This window comes from Rhinolophus ferrumequinum, chromosome 19, assembly GCF_004115265.2.
Source record: "Rhinolophus ferrumequinum isolate MPI-CBG mRhiFer1 chromosome 19, mRhiFer1_v1.p, whole genome shotgun sequence".
In the NCBI taxonomy this organism is placed as follows: Eukaryota; Metazoa; Chordata; class Mammalia; order Chiroptera; family Rhinolophidae; genus Rhinolophus; species Rhinolophus ferrumequinum.
Window position 1 is genome coordinate 53,846,391 of NC_046302.1, and position 19,896 is coordinate 53,866,286.

Consider the following 19,896-nt stretch of genomic DNA (forward strand, 5'->3'; position numbering starts at 1 on the left):
CAATGTTCTCTAGGTTCATCCATGTTGTCACAAGTGGCAGGATTTCCTTCTTTTTTATGGCTGAACAATTTTTCTACTATATATAATTTTCTTTATTCATCTGACCACTGACACTTAAGTTGCTTCCATATCTTGGGTATTGTGAACAATTCTGTAACGAACTTGGGAGTGCAGAGCTCTTTTCAAGATCCTCGATGTCCCTTGCAATTGGAGTGCAGACATTAGATCTGGGAGTAGCTGTTCGCTCGTAGCCACCTGGTCTTTTTAGCAGAAGCTAGTGCTACAAGGAAGAGAGCACCCAGAATTCATCCTGGTGAAGAGGAAGGCAGTGGTGGCAGCTATATCTTATTTCCAGAGGAAGTAGTGGCCTCCGGTCTCTGTTGACACCATCCTGTGTCTCCACTTGGCATTGAGGTCATGTTGTGTTGTCTGTACCCTAATGGGGCCTCACTGGGTGCTGATGGGAAGATTTCAATGGCTTCATGTTTGTTATTTCTGGCTTCCTGGGTTTCCCCTTTGCTTCTCTGGCTCTCCCAGACATTCTTTCAACGATTAATATCCTCTTCTGTTTAAATGAGCTAATATGAATATTTTTGTTTGTCAAGCACTTAATTGATACCAGAAGAGAGTACAGGCAACAGGCAGGGAAGGTGACAGCAGTGGGGTCTTCCCATGACCAGTTCTGTGGCAAGAGAGTGGGCTGGATGCATCACCTCCAAGCCTTGGTCACTGGTCCTCCTGGACCTCTCCAAGCTTAACAGTATTCTTTATATATAGCTCTTTTCTTATTAAATTAACTATATGTAGCTTTGGCTATTTGCTGAGAGGTCCTGAAAATGAAGACGTTAATTATAAATAGCTGGGAATTCAATTAGACCATGGAAATGTGTTGTTCACTGAAAGTAAAAATTTTTATTATTCATAGTGTCATACTTAGTTTACATTTTGGACTAATAGAAAAATGGATATCTAAATGTTATTATAAGTTGATTATTTTTCTCTGGTAAAAATATTTGACATTTAAAAGCCTTTAAGAAAATATTGATTAGATATTTTACAATGAATTTTCACAGAGTTTATAAATTATTAATATTTATTCTTGGATATTAATTTATGAGGAATTTTCATCCCTGAGAAATATTTTGTTCCATCTTCCTGTTTCGATGTCTAAATTTTATGCCCTGTTGTTATGGGATTATGATAGTTTACAAAGTATCAGCAGATTGCATAGAAATATAATCATACTTTCCCTATAAATTATTTTGGCTCACACTCTATATTCTGAAAATTTTATATATTTTAGCAATTTGATTTTTAAAAGTTTACATCATCATATTAACATGCTATATTTTTGCTGAGCTTTGTCTTAGTTTTGTTAAAAGAATTGTGTATAAAATATGCAACATCCTTTAGTGTAAAATTAGTTTTTCCTTTGCCTTCTTGTAGTTCAAATAGTATGATGATAGTTTAAATTTTTATTACATATTTAACCATTTAAATAATCAATTATGGAAAACTCTCTAAAATATAGAATAAATTGATTAGCCCAGAAAATTAAGGATTTAAAGAGTGCCCTCTGCTGCATAAATTTAAATGTGCAATGTCTTAATGCTTGCATAAATGGTCACAAAACTTTTTTGACGAGGCTATCCTAGAAATATTCAAACATTCATTAATTTTTATGAATTGCCTGTCCTCTCACTTCTCTGACTAAATTGTACCTTTTTATATAATAAAAATACAAATTTTCTTTCAGTAAAGTAATAATTATGTTGTTTTATTTAAGATACATACTAAGAAGATAAATACGTTAATTTGCCTTAAATAAGAAATACAAATAGTATTCATTTTATATATTTTGAAAAAATCACATTATTTTCATTTTGTGAACTAACTTGGAATACATATGCTAAGTCTAGATATAATCTAGGTATAATTATATCTTTATAACGTATCTGTATTTATATATAGCTAAGATTAAAAGTTTAATAAATACCTAGTTTGAAATATCCTCCTTGAGCTTCCTTTAACATCCTAGAAGGAACAGTTACCTCAGTAATTTTGATGACCTTTTTGAGGGTCAGCATTTATTCTATAGTAATAATAAGTCACTTTTATGTTAATGTGAGCTCTTCTGGCTAACATTATCATTTGATTTATTAAAATATAACGTTAAAAGCTGGCATTGATTTTTCAACAAATATGATTTTGAACTTGTAAATTTAGAAGTCTGGACATTTTTCAAATTTTCAAGTATAATTTTTATATTATTCTATTTATAAATAAAATAATTCTCAAAATTAATTTCAAGGAGAAAATTTATTAATGTATGCTTCAATACACAAATGTAATCAATATCCTTTAATAAAAATTGTTAATATATTTTATATATACCTTTTCCTTTAAATTCTTTCAATTCCTGAGAAAGAAACATTCCCATATTCTACGCATGTAGCTCCAATAAATTAAAATATAGGAGAAAGCAGGAGAAAGTCAATTATTTTGATATGTGCAAAGCTAAATGAAATATGTTTAACCTACTATAAAGCTAATTGACAGAATAACACATTAAACCAACTTTTATCGAATGTTTTAAAATTTTATTAAGCTGTAAAAGATTTTCTGTCATTACAATGGTCATATATAAATATAAAAAAATTGGGAAATAGCACAGCTCAAATTGAATACATTCTTAAAACTATCTTGAAATTGTAAGTCTATTCTGCTTTTATTTCTTTAGAATGCGCTCATCTTTGGAAAAAGAAATAGAACGACTGGAGTCAGCTGTATCTTTATGGAAACAGAAGTATGAAGACCTGAAAGAATCCAAGCCAAAAAACGTAAACGAGGTATGGAGACATGCAATATAAAGGAATAAATGAAACTGGGGTTTTCTCTGTCCAGTGTGTAACCATATGGGCAGAGGCAGAAGGCTCCATAGACAAGAGGAAAGGAGGTTAAAAAATTGCATTTCCTCTGGAAGAGGCATATTGGAACTCAAGTGTCACTAGTGGACTCGGTCAAGCTCAGGTCATAAACAGTCTTGTTCGAAATAACACATTTTTAACGATCAGCCACATGACACAATTAGCTATTCACATCAGGCACACGTGAGAGGGCTGCTGAAGATGTCATTATCTCACAACATCTGCACTAAATAATTTTATCTTATTCTTTTATAAAGCAGTCTGAAAATATCGATAATCTCAAGTGTATTTAGGTTCTTTCCATATTGGCCTTATCGTCATTCATGGTCAGCCACTTCCCTTTATAAGTTTTCTTTTGCATTTGCATGAATAACGTTCTGTCATGAAACATTTCCCTTCCAATTATTTTTAATATTCATTATTTAAACAATATGAATTGTACATATCCTGTGTACTAAAGCATTGTGCTAGGTAAGTATGTGGGACAGAATGACGAGCAAATTAAAGAAAAATTCTGAGAAAAAATAACGACAAGCTAAATATTCTCAAATGACTGAACACTTAGTTGATGCATATGCAATATATGAGTGTTTATATACAGATATGCACACACATACACACTTATACAAACCATATGTATGCTGACAGACGCCTAAACAAATTGAGTATCTAAATCAATTATGTAGTCATGCCTTACTCGAAAGCACTCTTCCATCAGTTGTTCACTTGGTAAGTGATACTCTTCCTTGTTAATGAAAACCTCATATGAATGTTGCTTCAGGTTTGTTTCTAGCAGGTGATAAAGTTTAGAGGCATTAATTTAAGTTTGCTGAATTCATATGACAGAGTGTTCCAGAACCTTAGTCGCCAGCATATGCTTAGTTCTCGATCATGTACAGGCATCCCAATGGCCAGAAAGCAAGGTAATTATCATGCACAAGTCCAAAAATAGTCAGCTATGTTCACCCCGAGGACCACTGAGATTCGAAAAGAAGGACAGTGTGTTCTAATATTCTTAAACAAATATCTCCTGCTTAAAAATCATTTGTAAAGAAAAGTCATTTCACTGAGAACCACTCACGGTTCGTCCGAGAACATTTCTCAATGAGGGGTAAATTAAACGAAGCTAAGGAGCTCGATTCCGATAATTTCTCCCTTATGGATTCCTGTGAGGTTGTCAGAGTCATTTGGTTTCTGGCATAGACTTTTGGATGGATATAGTGTGTGTATATACGGACTCATATATGGACTCAGTATTTATATTGACAGGTAGCTAACTGAACGTGACGTCTTTGGGTGTGAACATTTACAGTAAGTTAATTTTATGCAGGAAAAATAGTTCACAACAAAAATCATGTTATGCTTAGAAAGTATGTGTATGTTCCCTATAATGTAATGGGCTCCCAGTTTAATTGAGAAAGCTAATATTTAGGATAGAATGGCCTTAATTTTAGGAGAAACATGCATTTACTGTATCTTGCCACCAGTGGGTAGTGCAGACTTGATAATGTTAGTCCCGTAACTCTTCCTTTCAAACAACTAATTGAATATTTGTGTAGCAACTGTTCTGGAAAAGTCGTGGTATTGAGTTGGTTTACAAAGCAATAGCAATATGGATATTTTTAAATGTTTAATGTTTTCTGTTCAAAGATGATATTTTTGGTATCAAATAGGAAATTGTGTATTTTGAGTTGCTTAACAAAGCTCTATTGATGAGAAAAAGTAAAACCAGTGTAACATTTTAAAGCATAAGTTGGATCTACATTTTGATGCCCATACAGAACTATGATAATACATATGTGATCCTTTTACTAGGTAAAATGAGGATAGGGTTGTTGGAACAGTGGGAAGTTCAAAATTTCTGTGGAAAATTTGTTCAATTATTTAAACTTTTGAGTGCTTGTTTTAGTTAGATAAACTCTGAATTTGAATAATGAATGAAAGTGACAATAAATGAAAGAGTTTTAATTGTAAATGATGGAAAGTTAACTTAATCAGAGATAAAGAAAAACATTGCTTGAATTATTTATATGGGTATTATTATTTTTTTAAATATCTCTTTCTACTTCCTAAGAAGGAACTTGTGATATTCTTAGAAACTTTTTGATGTGGTACACACATATTAAGTTATTTTTATAAAATATTATGAAATGTTGAAAAATATTTACAACTGAATAAATAAAAATTCTCAGTCACATGTAATTATTTACATATACTTTGTTTAATTGTTTTATAATAGATGGTAACAGGACAAGATTTTTACGCTACATTTAGCAATGGCACTGTAGAGTAATTATGAGAGTAAAGTATTCAAAGTTCCTATACAGTTGATTGACAATCAAAAATTGTGTCTTGATGAATCTTTTGGAATTTCACACGAATTCTTTCTCATTTCACATTTCAAATATTCTGAAAATGACCTTCACTTTACTGTGGCTCTTTATCTACTGTAGAAAAAGTTTTGAATACCAGTGTAATTCTTGTTTAGATGCTAAAACTGTTACAAGCAAATGCATTCCTGGCTCAGAACTGCTGATAGAAAGATTAGTAATTTTTAGAGTTGGAAACAGATGTGCTTAATAGGCCAAGATTTAAAAAATGTATTTGAAAGTCTGGTGTGCTTTAGAGGGAAATAATTCTTAAATCACTGACATTTGGAGAAGAGTAAATAGAAGAATTTAATTGTAAATCTAATACATATTTAGAATGTGACCAAGACAATGAGTAGTAGAGATGATTACATTCAAAATGGTATTCCCATGCTGAATTTAATACTAATTCTATTGTTCCTTTGCAAGTCTGTTAATATTGATTTGGGATTAGATTATAAATTTCAAGTGTGCTGAAATGATCATTTTTTTATGAAATCTCACGATCTATAAAATCAAATGTTCATGTAAGCGATACTGATTACAAATAATTTTGTACGTTGCTTTAACAGTAAATGACTGATTCTTTCCATAATGGACGCTATCCTTTACTGTTTATGGAGGATACTGCTAACACTTAAAAATGGGTTTCAAGCTGAGAAATGAAATGTAACTTTTTAATCTTTCTTCAAAATTGTGCTTTTACCTGGTATCTTTTTAAGGATTTTATTAAGAAATTGATCTTTGTTTTGTGACAATAGCAATGCTTCTAATAGTTTATAATGTACAATGTTTTTTTATAAAAATGTATAGTAAATATTTATAGAGATGCAGGCTTTGTGGTACTTATACCTTACACTGAAGCCTTATCTCAGACGCCTCCAAGCACCTTTCTGATTTGGGGGAAATAAAAAGGTTAGAATTGTGAGTTACATGTTGCTAAAATTCTACACTGATACCCTTGCTTTTAAAAAAAGATTATGTCATATGGGAGCTATTCTGCATACATCAGAGAGGGTCCTTGAACATGCACGACTTCCCTCCGCCTGCTCCTCCTTTAACCAGCTGGAGACTGAGGGCATACTTCTCAGAGCTCACTCCACCAGTGTCCTTCACCTACCAGCAAGCCGTCCAACTTACTACGGAGGAGGCTGCAGGGAGGCTCCCTGCGTTCTAATCCAGCGGAGCATTTCACAGCTCAGTGCTTCCTCTGCCCCCTCTTTGTCATTCCCCCTGTCCACACTAACCTCCAGCTCTACTGGCTTCATTCATGTCATCACATCAACCAAACATTTTCCTGCTCAACCACAATCTGCAGCAGCAAAAACCAACACCGGGCACTTGATATGACCCCATTCTCCAACGTGATCAGCCAGCTCTGTGGTGGCAGGTTGATTACATTGGTGCTTCCATCATGGAAACGACCCTTACACTAAATACAGATTTGCCTCCCCTACCATCCGCAGACTTGCAGGATGCTTTATCTGTCATCGTGGTACTCCACCCAGCATTGCTTCTGATCAAGGCCCTCATTTCTCAGTGAAAGAAATGGAGAAGCGGGTCTTTGCTCATTGAGTTCACTGATCTTACCACTGTCCCGAAGCCACTGACTTGACAGAATGATGAAATGGCCTTTTGAAGACCAGGCACAGCACTGGTTAGGTGGCAATACGTGGCAGAGATATGGCAGAGTTCTCCAGAAGTCTAGATGCTCTGAGTCAGCATCTGATATGCAGTGTTCTTTGTCCCATAGCCAGGATCCACAGGTCCAGGACACTAGGTGGGAATGGGAGTGGTACCCATCACTATTATCCCTAGTGACTCTCTAGCAAAATATTGGCTTTCTGTTCTCGAGACATTAGTCTGCTGGTCTACAGGTCTTAGTTCCAGAGGGAAGGTATTTCTACCAGGTGACGCAACAATGAGTCCACTGAACTGGAAGTTAAGACTGCCACCTGGCTGGTTGGGACTCCTTGTGCCTTCGAACGAACAGGCCAAGAAAGGAGTTTCCGTGTCAGCTGGGGTGACCAATCCTTACAGGAAATTGGACTGCTCTCCCACAGTGGAGGTGAGGAAGGGTTGTCCCTTACGGCTTCTCTGAGTATTATCATGACCTGTGAAGAAGGTCCATGAAAAACTACAACCACCCAATGCAGCAAGGTTAGTAATGGACCAAGCCTTCAAGAATGAAGGTAAAGAACTATGACCAGCTGAAGGCCTTGCTGAATGCAAAAGGAATACAGAGTGGACAGTAGAGGAAGGTAGCTACGACCAGTGACCAGTTACAGAAGCGAGCACTGTGGCTGTCACGAATATTTCCTCCTTATCTTGTTGTGAATACATTTGCTCTCTCTCTGTCTCTGTCTCTGTCTCTGTCTCTGTCTCTGTCTCTCTCTCTCTCTCTCTCTCTCTGTCTCTCTCTCTCTCTCTCTCTCCTGGGAAGGAAATAATGCTTTTTCAGTTGTATGCAGATAGTTGCATCAAGTTAGGCGGAATTATGACCTTGTTATTGTTTCTATTTGAATATTAAGTATGGTTTAAGGAAACATGTATGGATGCCAAGTTGACAGAGGCTGGACTTGTGATCATTAATTTTATGTGTCAACTTGAGTAAGCCAAGGGGGATGTCCAAATAGCTGGTAAAACAGTCATTCTGGGTTGTCTTTGAAGGTGTTTCAGGAAGAGATTAGCATTTGAATGGGTAGGCTACCATAAAGAAAGTCACCTTCACCAATTCGGGTGGGCATCGTCCAGTCCCCGAGGGCAGGAATAGACCAGAAGGTCAGAGCCAGGGCACATCGCTCTGCCTGAGCTGGGACATCCATCTCTTCCTGCCCTCACACATCGCCACTCCTGGTGCTTAGGCTTCCACAACAGCCACAGCCCATTCGGAAACACCAGAATAGGAGCTGGAGAAAGAAGTATTGGCAAACACAGACATCGCCACTCCTGGTTCCCAGACTTGGACTGAGCTTATCCCATCGTCTGTGATTCTCAGGTCTTTGGCTTGGACTGGACCTTCCTCCATTGCCTCCCCTGCTTCTCAGGCCTTCAGCTTCAGACTGAATTACACCACGAGCTTTCCTGGGTCTCCAGCTTGCCGACTACAGATCTACAGCTCTCGGGACTCCTGGGTTTCCGTAACTGCATTAGTCGATTCTTATAATAAACCTTCGTCTCTCTCTCTCTATGTATATATGAGTATATCTTACTGGTTCTGTTTCTCGGAAGAAGCCTGATGAATACCTTTAGGCCCATCCTGTTTTCTTCTAGAACAATCATCTTTCACTGTCTACTGGCCAGTCACATTTTGCCATTAACCTCAGTTTACACATCACTTTCTAAAGAGGAGTGGTTTCAATCCAAACATATCTTCCTTCACTATTTTTCCTTAAAGAAATGTGCAGGATTTTAAAAGACCTCCCTCACCAAGATGTGCAGTTATGTCTATGCTTGTTTACTGCATGCCTTTCCCGTTCAACTGTCAGCTTCATGAAAATATGGGTCACATCTGCTCTAGTCACCTCCCTCTGCCCGGTGCTGAATAAAGGGGGTTGTCATCTGTGGTTGCCAAAACTTCTTTCTCCAACTCCTGTACTTGTGTTTCTGAACGGCAGTTGTGGCTGTTGTGAAAGGAGACTCGCTAGAATCCCAGGCTTGTCCTTTCTTAGCTTGATGAGGCTCTACATCCCTCAGGATTTTAGATTTTCCAGGATGCTCGAGTGACCCTTCACCCCTCACGTCCTATCCATCATAAAAATATGCACAGCTTCTTCTTTGGAAAACACAAATGAGCTTATCAGGCCAAAGAGGAAGGCTGATAAAATACTGTGTTAGAATTCTGTAAATAGAGAAGAACAGTGAACATATGGGACCCCACTCTGCTGATAGAAGTGTCTTCAAGATCTTTTTAAACAAATGTAATTCAGAATAATATAGGCACTAAATTATGTACATCAGAATTAATTGAACTAATAGAAGATAATTTATAGACATTGCCAAGATAACCCTCAGAACACTGAGATGCCTTACTCAACTCAAAGACTATTATAAGAATTATGAAAGAAAATTAGGCCATTCAGAATACGCGTTACTTGTAGAAACATAAAATGGTAAAGAAAAAGATAGGCTGAAAGCAGATGTTTTAACACCTATTTGAGTTAAGCAATACTATTATAACATTTAAAACATAACACAAATAATTCAGCTGATATTTAATTCATCTATAGAAATTAATAATTTGAGAATAATGATAAAAGGTTAAAAAGAAATGAATAATAAGGTCTCAACATGAATTACACAGTGGCCATGGTTCCACATAGTAGTAGGGGGTATTTGATCTAGGAAACATCTTTATTTTATGTCCTAGCTGACAGGTTATTGCCCGGTAATGCAGGCCTCAGGAACAAAGATTGTCCTTTTTTTTCCCCCCCTATAAGAAATCCCTATGTGGGAATAGCAGTTAAGACCATTGTGGAGATAAGGATCCTCCTTTTAGTAAATAGCGTTAGGTTTTTTGTTTTGTTTTTCCTGTAGGAGCAGTTTTTGTATTGGAAAGGAGATTGGACCAAGGCATCTGCCTTCTTTTTCTTAAGAGTATGTTCATCTCACCCTCAGCAAAGGTATTGATAGTATACTACTGAGGGAAAAAAATCAGATTTAAAACAGGAATGTATACCACCCCCGTGGTAGATGAGGGTAAAGGGGAACAAATATAAGATGGTGGAAGGAGAACTGACTCTGGGTGGTGAACACACAATGGGATTTATAGATGATGTAATACAGAATTGTACACCTGAAATCTATGTAACTTTACTAATAATTGTCACCCCAGTAAACTTTAATTAAAAATAAATAAATAAATAAATAAATAAAACAGGAATGTATTAAAAAAAAGGGCTGTGTAGTATACCATTTAAAAATTTCTCCATGATGTAAAAAATCTGGAATGAGAAATTTAAAAGTGTCTAATCTTTTTATATTTACATATCATTTGTTGCTATATAAAATCCTTTTTGTTCCCCCCAATATATAATTTAAATATAAGAACTCTGGCGTTAGGAGTTCATTATATTTTGGGAATTGGGAGGTGGCATGTTTTTTAGGGGGAATTCCAAGTATTTCTAATGAAATTTTAGCTTCATTGAAGTATATTTAATGTACAAAAAATTGCACGCACTTAATGTATACATTTTGATGACTTTGGGCATACGCATACACCTGTGATACCATCACCACAAGAAAGGTGCCAAACGTACCGATCACCTCCCAAAATCCCCTTGTGTTCTTCTCTGTGTGTGTGTGTGTGTGTGTGTGTGTGTGTGTTTACAACATTTACCATGACGTCTATCCCCTTCACGTATTTTAAAGTGCACAGTACTATAATATGAACTATAGACATAGTCTTGTACAGCAGATCCTCAGAACCTACTCATCTTGCATAACAGACTTTATACCCATTTAAAAATAAATCCCCATTTCCCATCCCCCCAGCCCATCACAACCTCCATTCTCTTCTCTGCATCTATGAACGTGACTGTTTTACGTACCTCACATAAGTGGAAAGATACAGTATGTGTCCTTCTGTGCCTGACTTATTTCCCTTAGTGCAATGTCCTCAAGGTCATCCATGTTGTTGCCAGGGGCAGGATTTCCTTCCTTTTAAGCTCAAATGACCTTCAGTTGTATGTCTATACCACATTTTCTTCATGCATTCATCTGTCAGTGGATATTTGGGTGGTTTCCACATTTTGGCGACCGTGGGCAAAGCTGCGATGGACATGAGGCTGCAGATATTCTCTAGGAGACCCTGACTTTAATTATCCTGGATGTGTACCCAACAGTGGGATTGCTGGATCACGTGATAGTTCTATTTTAATTTTTTGAGGACCCTCTATAGTTCTCCATAGTGGAGATTTCCCATATGCCTCCTGCCCTTACACATATAAGCCTCCCCCATTGTCGACGTCACTCACCAGAATGGTACATTATTTACCAACGATAACCCCCACCGACACATAATAATCATCTGAAGTCCATCATTTACCTTAAGGTTCACTCTTGGTGGTCTACGTTCTATATATTTGGACAAAAGTATAGCGATGTGTATCCATTATTATGTTAACATTCATAGTATTTTTACTGTCCTCAAAATCCTCTGTGCTCGGCCTGTTCGTCCCTCTTTGCTCCCCTGACCCCATGGAAACCACTGATCTGTTTACTGTCTCTACAGATTTTCCTTTTCCAGAATATTATATGATTGGAAGCATATCATATATATCCTTTTAATATTGTCTTCTTTCACGTAGTAACATGCATTTCAGTTTCTTCCCTGTCTTGTCATGGCTTCGGTAGCTCATTGTTTTTAATGTCGAATGACATTCCATGGTCTGGACGGACCCCAGGTTATTTCTCCATCACCTGCTGAAGGACATCTTGGTGTTTCTGTGTTCTGACCGCAATGACTAACACTGCTATAAGCACCCAGGTGCAACTTTCTGTGTGGTTTTCAGTCTCCTAGTTATTACCCCCTGTTGACGTGCGTTCCTGTCTCAGATTGTTTCATAGGTCGCTGGCCACCCTCTAGACAGCAGCATTTGAATGAGGCAGACAGGACTGTGCTCAGAAGGCAGCTCAAAGGCCGGTACGTGATGTGCAAGGAACTCAGTGTAGCTGCTCTCAGGAGAAGAGGCTGAGGGTGTGGTGAAGTCTCAGAGCCTCACCAACACCTCCCCAGGGCTGCAGTGCATCGGATTGGTGTCAGTAGTTCTCGTGAGAGATAAGAAATCATAAAGACAAAAGGCTCATTGAGCTGGTATTTTTACAAGGATCGTATGGGAGGACTGAAGAGGTGCAGATGACATACTGGAACACAGTATTCTTTGAAATGCATTTTAGAATGTATAATTGTCACTCGAGGCAATTTTCCTTTGTAATATAGTTCTGAAGTTATGATCAAAGCCAATGGAAGATATAATTCTATATTCATCATAAAACATCTTCTAAGGCAGACAAACTGAGATGCTGATGGAATCTCATGAGGGTTTTCACAGGGTAGTCTGAATATTATTAAAAAAAATAGTAAATGATCTTTCAATGCAGTTGGACTGAATTAACAGAATCCATTAGATTCACCTGGAAACATTTGTGTGTGTGTGTGTGTGTGTGTGTGTGTGTGTGTGTGTGTGTGTGTGTGTCCGGGTCTCTCTGAAGATTTTGATTTAATTGATTAGGGGTGCATCTCATAGAACTGGGTTTTTAGAGGCTCATGATTCTGATGTGCACCCCAAATGTGATCTAAAGCATGAGGTCACAGAGCCCAGGAGGAGGGACCATGAGGTCCCCCCAAACCAACTGTGATTGTTAATTTTATGGGCCAATTTGACTGGGCCATGAGATGCCCACATATTTGGTTAAATGTTATTCAGGGTGTGTCTCTGAGGGTATTTCTGGATGAGATGCCATTTGAACTGATAGATTGAGTAAAGCAGATTGCCCTTCCTAGGGTGGGTGTGCCTCATCTCACCAGTGGAAGGCCTGAATGGAACAACACTTGTGACCTTTGCACAAATAAAAGGGAATTCCTCCTGCCTGGCTGTCCGCAATCTGGGACATCAGATTTTTCCTTCCTTTGGACTTGAACTGAAACATCAGCTTTTCCTGGGTCTTGAGCCATCGGACTCAGACTGGAACTACACCAGCAGCTTTCCTGGTTCTCAGGCATTTTCACTGGCTCTCCTGGGTTTCCAGTTAGACTGTAGATCTTGGGAATGGAAAGTCTTCATAATCATGTCAGACAACTCCTTATGGTGAAAATATCTATCTATCTATGTATCTATCTATGTATCTATCTATGTATCTATCTATGTATCTATCTATGTATCTATCTATGTATCTATCTATCTATCTATCTATCTATCTATCTATCTATCTATCTATCTATCTATCTAATCCAGAGCTACTCACTGCATGTCCTGGCTTTTTTCTGCTCAACATTTTTTTTCTTCTTTTGCCAGTTGTGTTATTCCTCTAAAACAGCTGCATGTATGCTTAATTAGTAACATCAATTAGGAAATGCCATACATATTTTACTTAACTAACTTTTGGTATCAATTAGTAGATTGACTTAAAAATAATTTATTTATGTATTATAGAGGAAAGATTGTGCTAAAAAAAGGTACTTGGTGTTTGGCGATTTAGGTTTGGAAGTAAACCATGTCCAGTTCTACCGAGGACACAGGGCGTGCTTCCTCCTTGGCACAGGTGGACCTACAGAGAGGCTGAAGGCGTTTGAGTTCCAGGCCCCTCTCTGGCGGTTGGCAGAGGTCCTTGCAAGATGTAAATATATCTGAAAAAGTAAGATAATTGAGACACATTTGTTTAAACCTCTGTCTCTGTCCTCTCTGACTTTCTCTCCAGTACCCTTGATCTCTTCTCTGTTGGACATGGAGTACTTGTGGAACTATTTTGGGTCGCGCCAAATTGTGTTGAGGATACATACAGTTTGTATATGGTAGAATATATTTTTGGATTTGTTTATATGTATACTTAGTCGATATGGAAATCTTAGAAACATATTTGATAATGTACCATATGTTTAAATGAAATCACATGAAAGATAATTTTTTAGAATACCTATATTGGTGGGGTACAAACTTCAAAGGGTGACTATTCCAAACAGCAACTAGGCCTGTGTTATGTTGTGGGATTATTTATCCCAATTTCATTAACCAAAAAATGATCTACTATTCTGGAAGAAATGCTAAACCCTGTCTATGAAAATGATATTACAAAGTAACTATCATACTAAAATTGATATGCAGTCAAAAAGCAAGGAAAAAAATCTAATTGTTAGTTATTGTTTAGTAGTTGTTGTTATTAATTCCTATATTTTTCAAGATTTTGTGAAATGGTATTTGAGAGATTTCTAAAATTTGTGAATTTTTTTGTGATCATTGATTTATAAGATTTAAATGTATATATTTAAAATAAATATTTAAATTTATTTTAAATAACTATTAAAATCAATATTTTATATAAATATTTACTTTCACTCCTAATTTGGCTTAGTCCCCAAATTGTAGAAAATTCAGGCTTCATAAAACCTGAATTTACTCATATTCCTCTGCCCTCCCTTGACTCGACCTCCAAAATCCCTCCAGGTGGCGCTCTTCCACATAGCTCTGCACATGCCTGGAATCCAGTTATGGCATCACTGCGTGCTTGTTGGCTTTTTATCAGCTTCCCTGGAAGTAATCAACTTGAGGGCAGAGACCCCTTGGGGCTTCTCCACTACCCCCAGGTCTGGCTTAGTGAGAAGTTGTCGGTACATACTTGCAAATGGACTTAATGAAGGTGGATAGTGAATGTCTTACAGCAAGGGAAGGAGAAAGTTGCTGCAGGATTAGACTCTACTTTTGGCCTGTTTTCCGTTGTTCTGGTTCCCCCCACTCCACCTCCTATATAGATGGCTTTTGCTGATTCTAAGATATTGCATTATTTACACAAAAAGGCACAAAGTCCCAAGGAGAAAAGTGGTTTTGTCAGCTATTTGGTTGTGGAAAAGATTTGCACAGGTCAGGCTCCAATCTCCAAAGATTTCAAGAACGCCATATGTTAGGGGAGAGTAGGAATGCATGAACAAATTTCAAGTCACCAAAATCAGTGAAAAATTATATAAGATGGAGTGTTTCCAAGAGTAACTTATTTATATAAAAAGTGAATAGCATCATATGCATTTAATTAAACTCAAATCATAAATTTCACCGCCATTTTTAATATTGACAGAGAGAAAGAGAGTTTGGGAAGTGTGAAATTTCTCAAATTACCTTTGAACGACAATCTTAATGTTGAATTATGAAATACAGAGAGAAGTGAGTAGGCTTTTTGATTCTTCCTAAAATAGGGGTGCCAATTATACAAATTACAGGTGAAAGCTCATTTGTGCTTCAGATTGTTTGATTAAGAGTGCCCCTAACAGAAGCTCTTTGAGATTTAGAATTAAATTAGAAGGCATGATTGCTGTAATTCTTTTGATTAAAACAATCTTTGCTGTTTACATATTTTTAACAGCTTTACTGAGATTTAATTCACATACTATACAATTAATCCATTTAAAGAATACAAGTCAGTGGTTTTTAATATATTCATAGTGTAATCATTACCATAATCAACTTTAGAACATTTCATCAGTCCAAAAAGAAACTTTGTATCCATTGGCATTCACTTCTCACTTTCCTCCCACCCGCACAGTTTGAGGTAATCACGAATCTAATTTAATGCTGTAGATTTGCCTATTCTAGACATTATAAATAAATGAAATTTTATTACTGTCTTCTTTCAATTTTTGTAGATTTTTGAATAGAGTTTCTGTAATCTGCTATCCTACTAGCTATTCCTGTCACAACTCAATAAAGAACATAAACATTTTTTAAAGTGAAACCTCATTTAGATAAAAATATTAGGAGGTATAATTTTCTCTTTCCCATAAGAAAAATATAATATTAACATTTAGCTGTTTTATGCATGTCTGAAGCAAGAGATAAACATTTTCAAATACTGTTCTTTCTTAAATGAATACTTTGGTTTTGACAGACATGCAATCCTCTACCTAATCTTTAATAGAGGACTAAGTCAGAAAATAAAGAAAACATTTAAATTTCTAAGGATTGCAGAAATGTAAGATCGTCTTTCCTTTTTACCAAAGTTGGCACTAATTTTTTACTTGCTGTAGTTAAATACATACTTTAGCTCGAATTAAATATATTCCAACATGAGTTTTACTAGTTTTATCCTATAGTAATTACGTGCAGCTTCAGGCAATATTTAATTAAGAATTAAACTATGCTAATCCTTTAAAAACTCTGTTTATCTAAAAGCAAAAATCTAGAACACATTTTCCCCCTAAGATCTTTGATGTTCTAATATTTCATGTTTTTGTGAGCTAAAGGACTTGAGGCTGTGTGCGTGTGTGCGCGCGTGCACATCTGTACACACGTGTGTTTGTGAACTTAGAGAACAATATTCTCTATTTAAAGGGCTTAGAACCAATAATTAAAATAGTATCACATTAAAAAATACATCTTGAAGATGCTCTATTTATGGGTAGGAAATGTCAATATTGTCAGGACGTCAATTCTTCCCAACTTGATCTATAGATTCAATGCAATTCAAGTGAAAACCAACCCCAACAAGTTGTTTTGTGGATATTGGCGAACTGATTCCTAAGTTTATGTGGAGAGACAGAAGACCCAGAGTAGCCAACACAATCCTGAAGGGCAAGAACAAAGTTGGAAGGCTGACACTACCACACTTTAAGACTTACTATAAGGCTCCAGTAATCAAGACAGTGTGGTGCTGGTGACAGAATACACAAAAAAAATCAATGGAACAGAACAGAGCCCAGAAACAGACACACATAAATATAGTCCACTGATCTTTGACAAAGGAGTAAAAGCAACACAATGGAGCAAAGATGGTCTCTTCAGCAAATGGTGCTAGGACAACTGGACCTCCACATGCAAAAAAGATGGATTTAGACACAGACCTTACATCCTTCCCCAAAATTAACTTAAAATGGATCACATACCTCAATGTAAAACACAAAACTATAAAACTTTCAGAAGATAACATAGGAGTAAACCTAGGTAACCTTGGGTAGGTTTTCCATCTTGTTTCCCTTTAAATATGACCTTTAAAAAAAGTTAATTTTTATTTAGAATATGTTTCACATATATTCTGTGAATGTTTTGATAAGTCATAATAGCTTAAATAATACTGTTTTATTTTTATTAAAGGTATTTTTTTCTGAACTGGAAGAACAAAGGGCATTACCCTCTTTTGTGTGACATTTTATTTGCATATGTTCTCTAAGCTGTTAATCATTGTTCCTTTTGCTAATTTACCAAGAGATATATAATTTCAGTCTCTCACTTTCACATAATATTCACATTGGAAAGTTACTTAGAATAAAAATCTAATTTATCTTCCTCCCTCTATGGGAAGTAAAGTAACTGAGGTCTAAAAGTCTGGTTGTTCAATTGCACAGAACAGCTTTAGCAAAAGCAATTTTAGACCACAGCTTTCCTGATCTTTTCCCAGGATCTTTTTGACCACTGTGCTGTTAGTTATGCTTTCATAAAATGCTAGACATTTTATTTGGAGCCTGTGACTAAGAAATGAAATGTTTTTTGTTGTTGTTAATTTAGTATTTGAAGTTGTTAGACATGGTTAATGCAAAGGTTAAGGGGGGGAAAAGCAATATTTCCAGATTAAAAATGGAATAAAGGAAAGTGATTGAATTACCTATTTGTCAATCACTGTACAAAGTTATTTTTCCTATTGATCAAAGAAGTTTTTATACACCTCTCTCTATATGTTATATAGTTGATAAACTCCTACATAAAGAGCTACATTCCTGAGTTTTCCCGTATTGAATGTATTATTTTATTTAAAATAGACGCTTAGTTAACTTCTTGATGAAATGCAAATTACATTTCTCAGATGAATGTTCTCTGTAAGCCATGGTAAATCCTCTACTGTCCATCGTGACATCCTTGTGGGTAAATCTGTTAAGAGTAATAAATTATTTCGGAGGGACTCGCGTTGGCTGTCCCTTGGCCTTTGAGAAACTCTGGACAGAAATCAGTTATTAGCGAAAATGATTTCCGTGGACAGAAATCCGCTATCAGCCTGGATTACTGAAGCAAGTACTGAGCCTGAACTTTAATGCAACTGGGACAGTTGGCAGTACATATTACAAAATGGTGAGATTCAAAATGTTCTTTTAAGTAATTTTCAATAGACACAATAGGGGTATATTTTTAAATATGGTTTATTTATAATTTTATGACTGGATATAACTCTTTATGAACCACCATTCGTATTCACCTACACCCTCACGACCACATATAAAAGAAAAAAGTCAGCCTCACATGACATGTACATTATATCCTTTCTTTGTCAATGTATAAAATAATGAATTGGATCCCTAGCATTCCCCAGTGTTCATCAAATTAGTTTTTTAGTATCATTTGAATTTATGAATTTAAACTTATTGGATGTGTTTTAATCTACTGTAATTATTATCTTTACTGATATTCAAAAAGTACTATAGTTAGAGGGCAGAATATTCTTTATATTGTCTACTGAGAACATTTGATAACAACTCTAGCAATCTTTTATGGTTTGCTTACTCTATGGTATGACAAGCTATACTAGGATTATCCTTTTTTAGACCTGGAATAAGCTATTTCTTCAAAGAGTCCTGGATTCTTATAGGGGGACATCCCTCAAGACCCCAATCTTTGAATAGGTATGTACATTGCTGTGGGGATCATCATTATTTCCAGGCAATTTCAGAAGAAAGAATTGGAAAATGTATAAATATGTTGAATCATCTTTGTCGCTCTCCTCCGTTTGTCCTAGTTTCTGGTATTTTTTGAATGTATTGTCTTCATTACTTTTGGATTTTTAGAATCTTCTTTTCCCTGTTGACCTTATTATCTTGTAGGGCATTATCTGTTGCATTTATTTACTCTTATGTTCCTACTAGTTTATTCTGAAAGAAAGAAAAAAATTAATATCTAATTCTTTCCTGGGCCCTATAGGTTTTTCTAATTCTAGGGTTTTCTAATTCTTGGTTGTGTTGCTCTTTCTTTCATATTATTTATAATTTTATTACTTTTGTTTAGGTCACATTGAAAAAATTGATTTTCCTATTTCTCTAGTGGACATGTATTTCTAGAATGTTCTCATTGTAGGTACTTTCATTGTCTGAAACAACACTATTCTGCTCCTTATTCTTTTCTCCTGTAACAACATTACATGTGATTAACTAGGATCCTTTTCTGTCGCTCATTCTTACATAGATTTAGTTTTCTTGTACTTACAATAGACAGTGGGTGGATCCAGAAGCATTTTCTAGCTTCACTGCTCTAGAGCTCACCACTTAATATTTGTGTGAAGTGCTCTAAATTGTGTCCCTGTCTTTTCCAAAAATTCCTGGCTGTCTTCCTAAAAGGCTTTTTTCTGCTTTTATTGCCTCTCTTCCTTTCAGTACAGATTCTATTCTCAGCATTTCCTTTTCAGTGTAGGCTGTGTTTTGAAGGAAGTTTTGCCTGCTATTTTTTAAGAGTATATAAGATACAGACTATAGCAGTTCTTCAGATTTTACTATGGCCCTATTGTATTCACTTACCAATCAGAATGTGTAAAACTGTGAGTTTCACACAGACCGGACACACTTTCAGGGAATGTCTGTTGTCAATTTGGGTTCTCCTCTTCTCAAGGCATATTGCTTCCCTTCAATTTTCGCAAACAGGTGCTGATAGTTTGCAGTTGTTGAAGCTGTGAATGGATTGTTTTAGCCTACCTGTATCTTAGGTTTTACAGGGAAACGTGTCACCTGATTTCACTGTTGGTATCCACAGGTTTTTGATACTGTTATTCTCATTGCTTTGCCTGTTTTTATGGAGAGATTTGCGAACATTGAAATAATTACCAACACCACACCACTGCTACCTTTTCACAATTTCCAGGAAAACTTACATGGGTATCTGGAAGTTTCCAGATACCCAACTTCCATATCTGGTCTTCAAAAT

At 36.1% G+C, this 19,896-nt stretch overlaps 1 protein-coding gene across 2 annotated transcripts in view; it reads left to right on the top strand.

The window, feature by feature from the left end:
• The window catches only part of CCDC102B (coiled-coil domain containing 102B), a 202,167-nt gene that overhangs the window by 34,140 nt on the left and 148,131 nt on the right, over positions 1-19,896 (top strand). For both annotated transcript variants that reach the window (XM_033087552.1, XM_033087553.1), the window contains one exon: positions 2,741-2,849. In XM_033087552.1, coding sequence (XP_032943443.1) covers positions 2,741-2,849 — 109 coding nt within the window. The remainder of the gene's footprint in view (positions 1-2,740; positions 2,850-19,896) is intronic.